At 50.1% G+C, this 8,842-nt stretch overlaps 1 protein-coding gene across 1 annotated transcript in view; it reads right to left on the reverse strand.

Annotated features, from left to right (window-relative positions):
• Positions 1 to 819: 819 nt before the first annotated feature.
• Positions 820 to 8,842, reverse strand: part of ZNFX1 (zinc finger NFX1-type containing 1) — a 24,793-nt gene continuing 16,770 nt past the window's right edge. Inside the window, exons 10-14 of the mRNA XM_008061938.1 lie at positions 8,586 to 8,740; positions 8,072 to 8,217; positions 7,186 to 7,296; positions 6,789 to 6,884; positions 820 to 4,640 (exon numbers count right to left, since the gene is read on the reverse strand). Of these exons, the coding sequence (XP_008060129.1) occupies positions 2,199 to 4,640; positions 6,789 to 6,884; positions 7,186 to 7,296; positions 8,072 to 8,217; positions 8,586 to 8,740 (2,950 nt within the window). The 3' untranslated portion in view covers positions 820 to 2,198. The remainder of the gene's footprint in view (positions 4,641 to 6,788; positions 6,885 to 7,185; positions 7,297 to 8,071; positions 8,218 to 8,585; positions 8,741 to 8,842) is intronic.

Below are 8,842 nucleotides of genomic sequence, written 5' to 3' on the forward strand. Positions count from 1 at the left end.
CTTTTGATTTATTGTAGAGATGAGGTCTCGCCAAGTTGCCCAGAAGAGGTCTCGAACCTGCGGGCTCAGGCAATCCACTCACCTCAGCCTCCCAAAGGCGCGGGATTACAGGCTGAGCCACCGAGCCCGGCTAGTTGATTGTGTATCTTATTACGACCTCTTCTGCAGTGGCAGAGCCTGGCTCCACTGCATGCAGTTGGGATGCATGACCTTGATGAATGTGGAGGGGGAGCTGGATGCAGACTGAACATTCTTGCTAGAAGTTCTCCTCTAGCCTGGGCAACATAGCAAAACTCCATCTCTTAAAAATAAAAAAGTTTTCTTTTGAGTACCAACCATGTGCCAGTTGTCGTGTGTGCTGAGCAGTCTCGTTCAACTCAGTGCACTCCTGTGAGCCAGGTAATGTCCGTTTTTCCAATAAACAGAGTCTCGGAAAGATAGACTTTCTAGAGTTGCACAGCTGAGAATTCTGGTGTTTGGAACCAGTGCCTACTTGAACCCATCCCCGCTGCTTCTGCTTTGCCAAGGAAGTGCCGCTGGAGACGCGGACGCTGAGGGGCAGAAGAGCCCAATACCATTAATTAGCTCCCTGCTGCAAAGGCTAGCTTTTACCTTAGAGGACAGTGGTCCTCATCCTTTTCTGACTCAGGTACCTTTTAGAATTAGATAAAAGCTATGGGGTACCCCTTGGGAAAACTGTTACCCCCCCCAGCTTAAAAATTATACTAGTAGTGCATAGCCTGTACCCAAAAGTCCCACAGAGGGTCAAGAAAACGGTAGCCCAACAGCATGGTAGAGTTCAGACTTTCTGTCTTTATGTGCTTTACATAAAGTAGTTTATTAGGCTGGAAAGCAGAAACTGTACTTTAAAAAAATATAGGTATAGATCTATAGTACATGCATAAATTATCTCTGGGAGGACTCATGAAGTTTACAGTGTTGCCTCTGGGGAAGGAAACTTCAAGTAGACCCTTTTGTACAGGATGAAAATTTTTTTAAAAATCATGGGTAGAAACGACTCAATCAGCTAAATAAAAACCCCAGACGACAAACACATAATCCTGGCCTCACTGTGGGCAGTGTCTGCCCTGGCCCCATCCTGCCTCGGGCTATCTGAGCTGCTTCTAAAAGTTGCAGATAGACATGGACCAGTGCTCTTCTCAATCATCGTTTTTATTAATTGGCTTTATAGGCTAAAGTGCATAGTAAAGACAAAAAAGGAAATGCATACATAGGAAAAGGAGTGTTTATCTTGCCAACATTAGAAAGGACCTGAGATACCTAAGTGTCTGATCTAAGGAACATTGGACCAAGGGAATGCGTGTGCAGGCAGCAGGCCTGGGGCTGGCTTCTGGCCTGGGGCCGGGGCCTGCAGAAGCTGCTGGCATGCTAACCCTGCCCAGGCAAAAGCTGCAAGAGGGTGTTGGGGTGAGGGGTCACGCTTGGGCTATGTGCTACTGGTACTGAGTATGAGTGTAGCTCCACTCAAGACCCTGGGGAACCAGCAGCGCTATCAAATCTCTCCTCTGGCAGGTCCAGAAACCTTCCCCCTCCCAAAGTGCAGGTCATAGGGAAGGGTACAGGGGCCACTCAGTTGGCTCGGGCCTGCAGCTTAAGCCCCAGTTGTCGGCAGTCCCACTCTTGCCATTCTCAGTGAGTATGTAACTGGGTCAGGGTGAGTTGAAGTCTCATCACACGCCTCCACCTCCTGCAGTGGGGAGGAGAGTGGGGGAGGTTCTTGTGCTCCTTGAAGGGATAAGCAGTTCATAAGCAACCCCTCTGGGCTTCTGATGGTTAGGATGAAATGTCAGTATGCAAATTAGGGTCTGGCAACCAGAATCAGCTTCACCAAGCTCATACTGTTCCTGGAAACTGCAGAAGAAACATCTGACCAAATCAGGACCCAGAGATACCACCAGGTGCCCCACGTGGAAGCCCCAAAACATGTTCCAGGGAGTCTGTCCACTAGCTTGCAGGAGAGAAAGAAGTGAGACCTGTTAAGTTGGCTCTCAGTTCTGGAGGTAAAGTGCTTACTCTAGCGCAGGGTAACTCTAGAAACATGTGGGCAGGCCCGAGAAGTAGACCCTTACATAGGTGCTAAGACTAAAGGACAGGAAGAAACACACCTTGTTCCTTCATAAGGGAGCTGACCCCACCAGCCAGACAGCGGCCAGGACAGAAGGCGGCGCACCGTCTCCCTACATCATCCTGCGGATCTCCTCGAAGTTCATCAGGTTGTTGGCTGTGTCGGACCAGGCGGCATGCTGGGCCCCATCCATCTCAGAAGCGAGCTGGTTGCTTCTTTCCAGAGTGTGGTTTGTGCCGCCAATCACCTCCTTGCAGTCAGGACACATGCCCCTCTCCATGGCACCCCCGCAATCACTGATCACATAGATGTGGCCGTTGGGGCACTTGAACCAGTGACCACGAGGATAGCCCATGGCGCTGACAATCTGCACTCGCTCTTCCTCTGAGATGCCCAGGCCAGAGCAGGGAAGGGTAGCTTTCAGGGCTTCCAGCTTCTTCTGCACAAGCTGCTCATCCACCTGGGTGAACTTACAGGTTTTCTCAAGGATGTTCCGGACACTGCGGACCTCTTCTGCTACGCTACCTCTCACCTTCCCCTCGGCCATCTTGCAGCGGGCAAGGAGGTTCACCAGGTATGTGAGCCTCTGGATCTCACTCTGGAGGTCACTGAGTTCCTGGCTAGTGAAGCTCAAGCGCTTCTTGGCCAGCCACTCGTGGACCTGGTTGAGTCGAGTCCTCACTCTTGTTTGCTCTGAGACCTGCACCTTTTTGAGGGACTCCCACAGGTTGGCCAGGTGGTCATAGAAGCTGATGTAATTCTCAACCAGGCCCAGGTCCTTCACCGACAAATTCTTCTGGGCTAGCTTCTCCTTCAACATTAGGAAATCGTTGGGAAGCAGCTGGTAGAGGATATTCTTCCTCTCCAGCAGGGCCTGCAGTTGCTCCTGGCTGGTTGCGATTTCCCCTGCTGAGCCCTGGATCTTCTCCTTGATGATTTCTATCTCTTCTAGCCGCTGTTTGATGCTAGCTCCATACCTCAGGTTTTTGCGGATCGGTACCTGGCAGATTGGGCAGACCTTCAACTTGATGGCGACTTCATCATCTTTCTGCTCATTCATGTAGCGGTCCAGGGCTTGCACCTCAAAGATGTGGCTGCAGTCTTCTAGCTGCACAAAGCGGGCATCAGGCTCATCCTCAAAGCCAAAGAAGATCTGGGTGACCTCTTCCATGTGGCAGACACGGCATTTCTTGGGACATGGCTCCCCACAGAGACCAATGCAGTGGTGGCCGCAAGTCAGCAGCTTAGTACAAGGCACATAGCACGGGGGTCGGTTGCAGGGCTCAGAGCAGAGTTTGGTGCACTGATAGTGCTGGCAGCGCCAGACACAGGGCTCCACACAGGGGCTGCACAGCTCCCCACACTTCTTCTTGCACTGGCTGTGGACACAGCGGTTCTGACAGGTCCGCTGGCAGGGCGGGCACTCCCCAATGCATGGTTCCTGGCACTTGTGTGAGCAGATGAGCGGGCGCTTGCAGGGCTGCTGGCAGCGCTCATGGAAGCGCCCTTCGAAGCAGCTGTGGCAGGAGCCAGGGCACGGATGCCCGCAGTCCAAGATGGTGCTACACTTGGTGGTGCACTCGACTGGCATATCGTACATGAGGTCTTCCACATTACCACACTTCACCTGTTGGCTGTGTCCACACTTGAGTTTCACTGTGACCATTTCTGGACACAGCCGCACACAGTCCTCACCACATGGGTGGCTGCATTTGTGCCCACATCTCAGAAACTTGGGGCAGGGCTCCTGGCAACAGAAATCTGACTCAGTCATGGAACAAGGGACCATTTGTTCATGGCCGCACCGAGGAATGGTTTTGGGCACCTTCACCTGACAAGGCTGACACTCCTGGAAGCAAACAAGGGGGCACCGGTGCCCGTCTGGGCAGACAACCTTCTGGCAGGGCTTCATGCACTGGAACTCCTTGTGTGAAGAGTCATAGGGGTGGCAGGCACGGGTGCAGACATGCCCACAGCCCAGCCGGAACTCACAGGGTAGGCTGCAGCCTCCTTCGGGCACTTTTTGGAAGTCAGAGGCTTTGGATACCAGGGTGTGGGTGTCGGGGTGGTTCTGGCAGCAGAGCCGCAGCGCAGGGCCTATCTGGTGGTTCTCCCTCAGGGTGTGGATGACCCTGCTCCACAGGGGCACCTTGGCCAGCATCTGCATATTGCCGATGCAGTACATACCCTTCTTGGCTCGGGACAAGGCCACGCAGATGCGGTTGGGGATCTGCAGAAAGCCCACTTTGCCTTCCGGGTTGCTCCGCACTAGCGAGAGGAGAATGATGTCATTTTCTTCCCCTTGGTATTTGTCCACAACATGGACTTTCACGCCAGCAAATGTCTTGGCAGGCATGAGTTTGCGCAGGCAGAAGAGCTGCCCAGTGTAGGTGGTGAGGATGGTGACCTGGGAAGGTAGGTACTCCTGGCACAGGAAGTACTTGCACAGCTCCACCACAAAGTGAGCCTCGTGCTGGTTCTGGTGGCTCTTGCCTTCTTGGATTTCCTGTTCAGGAAAGTTGTGTTCGATGAAGAAGAGGTTGGAAGATACCCCCTGGCAAGGTAAGAAGTGGCAGTGTTAGAAGGTCACTCATGAGCCAGGCATGGTGGCTCATGCTTGTAATCCCAGCACTTTGGGAGGCAGAGGCGAGAGGACTGCCTGTGTCCATGGGTTCAAGACCAACCTGGGCAACACAGTGAGACCTCGTCTCTACAATAAATAAAAAAAATTAGCTGGGTGCAGTAGTGCATGCCTGTAATCCCAGCTACTTGGAAGGCTGAGGCGGAAGGATCTCCTGAGCCCAGCAGGAACTGGTGGCTGTGAGTGTGACACTGCACTTCAGCCTGGGTAACAAAGTAAGACTCCTACTAATAAAAAAAAAAGTTCACTCATGGCACTTGTTTCTTCTTCCTGACTTCACATGTACTGGCCACCGACCCTGCCCCAGAGACAGACCTTGGATGCTTTTTGCACCCTGCACATTACTATTTTTAATTCTGAAGTCAGTCACCATGTGCTTTATTATGGGGCAAATTATGAAATAGATAAAGAATTTATGTCTATTTTAGTTTATAAGATACTTTTTGACCAGACACGGTGGCTCAGCCTGTAATCCCAGCACTTTGGGAGGCCAAGGGAAGTGAATTGCCTGAGCCCATGGGTTTGAGACCAGTCTGGGCAACTTGGCGAGACCTCATCTCTACAATAAATCAAAAATCAGCTGGGTGTGGTAGCATGCACCTGTAGTTCCAGCTACTTGGAAGGTTGAGACAGAAGGATTGCCTAAGCTCAGCAGGTCAGTGCTGGGGTGGCTGTGAGTGTGCTACTGCACTCCAGCCTAGGTGACAGAGTGAGACTACAACTCAAAAAAAAAAAAAGATACTTGTTTGATATTAATATTTATTTATTTATTTATTTATTTTTGAGTTGGAGTCTCACTCTATCGCTCAGACTGGAGTGCAGTGGCCGCTCCCGGCCACCGTAGCCTCAACCTACTGGGCTCCGGTGATCCTTCCGCCTCAGCCTTCCGAGCAGCTGGAACTACAGGCACGCGCTACCACGCCCGGCTAATTTTTTTTTTTATTGTAGAGATGAGGTCTCGCCAAGTTGCCCAGGCAGGTCTCGAACCTGCGGGCTCAGGCAATCCACTCACTTCAGCCTCCCAAGGTGCGGGATTACAGGCTGGGCCACCGAGCCCGGCGATATTAATATTTAAAATAGCCTCCTAGAACTTTGGGAGGCTGAGGTAGGTGAGAGGATTGTTTGAGCCCACAAGTTCAAGACCAGCCCAGGCAACACCAGTGAGACCTCATCTCTACAAAAAAGAAAAATTAGGCTGGCATAGTGTTAAACACCGGTAGTCCTAGTTAGTTGGGAGGCTAAGGTGGGAGGATCGCCTAAGCCCAGGAAGTCAAGGCTATGGTGAACCGTGATTGTGCCACTGTATTCTAGCCTGGGCAACAGAGTGAGACTCTGACTTTAAATACATAAATAAAAAAATGAAATAGCCACCCACAATCCAACTGTTAAAGCTGAGAGAACAAACAGCACTATGATGATGACGACGGAATATTCCCACTGTGCTGAATGCTTTACATACATCTCCTACTTTAATACAGTAATAGGAGGAGGCAAGAGCCATTATTCTCATTGTCCAGAAGACCCTGTCACTCAGAATTTTCTTAAATGATTTGCTAGAGGTGACAAGTTACTAGCTGACAGAAGTAGGATTTAAAAACCTAGCTCTGAGGCATGGTGGCTCATGCCTGTAATCTCAGTGCTTTGGGAGGCTGAGGCAGGAGGATCACTTGAGGCTAGAACATCGAGACCAGTCTGGGCAGCAAGGTCAATTTATCTCTACAAAAATAAAAAATAAAAATAAAAATTGGCTGGGTGTGGTGGAGCATGCCTGGTAGTCCCAGCTACTCAGGAGGCTGAGGTGAAAGAATCACCTGAGCCCAAGAGATGGAAACTGCTGTGAGCCATGATCCTGCATTCCAGTATGGGCAACAGATGGAGGCCCTGTCTCAAAACAAAACAAAACAAAACAATACAACCCGGGTCTATTTTCTTAATTGTTTTATATTAGCCCTCCTCCCAATAACCAGCTTCTTAACAAGCTAGCTCTATTCCCTTTCGAAAGCCTTTTATCATCCTGAGGTTCTGACACCATCAAAGGAAGATCAGGAAGGCCAGACTCACCTTAATCTTCTCATACTTGAGAACAGAGGGATGATTCTCCAGATCCTGGTAAATGTGGGGGGTCAAGAGGCGGGCAATTTCGGGGCGCATGCGGTGCTGAAACAATACATGTCTGTTATTAGAAACATGAGCAGAGGACAAGTGGCCAATTTCTCTAAAGACCAAAACTGGGAAGTGACATTTGAAAAGAGTAAGGGAGAAAGAGCATAATCCAAACAGTTCTTGTGTCCAACAAAATCTCAACAGGGTGATCTTGTCATGTTTTAAAACAGAAAACAAAATAAGTTTGACAGATTCATAAACCAGTTTTATTTTCCTGAGACCTATATCTCACAATCGGCAGGTTCCCAGGAGCTTTCTCCTGGGCACCTGGTAATCCCAGAGGCCCACTTCTCACCTGGTAATTCAGACGGACAAAGGGGATGTTTACTTTCACCAGCCGTTCAAAAAGGGACACCTCAAGATTGAAGTTCTTGGCCAGATCATACACATTGGCACTGGGACGCAGCTGAGGAGAGAAACAGGGCTGAGGATTCTCTCAGAAATGTATTTCAACCATTCACCTGTCTATCCAGCCCGCCAGCAAGTGTTTTTCAAGTGCCTCCTATGTGCCAGGCACTATTCTAGGTGCTCAAAGGTTAAGGATTAAAAATGACAAGGTTAGGGCTTAATGAAATTAAGGCTGATGTGACAGAGTGCCCCAGGGTAGGGATTTTATAGCTAGGCCTCTCACAACAGTGACATCTGAGAAGATGCCAGCATGGAGGAAGTTGCCAGTTGTTTAGTGGGGGTGGGGGAAGCACTATGAGCAAATGGGATGAAGTCAGAGAAACAGGCTGAAACCTGATCACACAGCCTTTGTGAGCCCCTCTGCCTGATTTTGATAGTAAGTGCAATGGGAAACTACTGCTGGGTTTTAAGTTGGGAAGTGACATTATCTGATCTACCTTAAAAAAATTCCTTTGGCTCCTTTATGTGAAGTGGATTAGTGGGTAGCAGAAAAGGAGAGGGAGACTGGGGAGCATGCTGTTGTAACAGTCTACTCAGGAGGCCATGGCAGACTAAGAAAATAGCAGAGCAAATGGATGAAATGACAACATGACCTCTGACGTATACCCCAAATAAGCAGCACCTGCTCTTAGACTGAAAGTGGGAGGTGAGGGAAAGAGGAACCACAAAAAGCTACCAGTAAGCTTGAGGACGGCTGAAGCAGGAACCCAGGGTCTTACTCTTGGGTCCCACCCACCAGAGAGCCAGCCCATCTTCCAGCGGCCCTGCTTCACCTGCTGATGGTCCCCAATCAGAATGAGGTGCTGACATGCTTTGCTCAAGGTGGCAATGGTGTGGGCCTCAAGGACTTCAGCAGCTTCCTCCACAATGACAATACGGGGCTCCACCTTCTGGAGGATCTGGCGGTACTTGGCAGCACCTCAAGTCAGGAAAGAAGAAAGGGGCTCCTCTGAGTGGAGGCACTAACTTCTGGGAGTCCCTTTCTGCACCTCCCTGAACCTGGGGCAGCGACAACCGAGCCCTCATGCTCCTCCAAATGGTGACCACCGAATGAGAGATGTGGCGTGGTCTCCAGCGCATCAGATTCTTGCTGGCCACTGAACAAGAGCAAGTGGGTGAATTTCACTAAGAATTCCCAAAATATGGGCTGCTTTCAATAGCTCTTCAGGGTGTTTTCTTCTAACCTACTAAAAAGGCTTCTCTTTACCCATCCTAGATAATCTGGTAGGATCTTGGCACCAGGTGTGGAATTGGTTCCAACAGGTAAATCTCTCCATACGTTCTTACCTGTGGTTGTCATTCCTACAACCTGGGCATCTTTAAGGATGTGCAGGTCTTCCTGGAGTCTCAACTCAGCCATTCTTTCTGCTGATGTGTGGTATTGGCGTTCATAGCTAAGGATCTTCCGGCGGGTGTCAGCCTGGTACATCTGTAGCCACAGCCTGGAGGATGGGAAGAACAGGGAAAGAAAGCCATGTGCCCTTTGAGGAAGTGGAGAAACTCTCTTTGGTGTGTTCAACATATTAAGTGAACCCTGGTAGAGA

Source organism: Carlito syrichta, unplaced genomic scaffold, assembly GCF_000164805.1.
Source record: "Carlito syrichta isolate Samal-C Ts95f unplaced genomic scaffold, Tarsius_syrichta-2.0.1 Scaffold305642, whole genome shotgun sequence".
Taxonomy (NCBI): domain Eukaryota; kingdom Metazoa; phylum Chordata; class Mammalia; order Primates; family Tarsiidae; genus Carlito; species Carlito syrichta.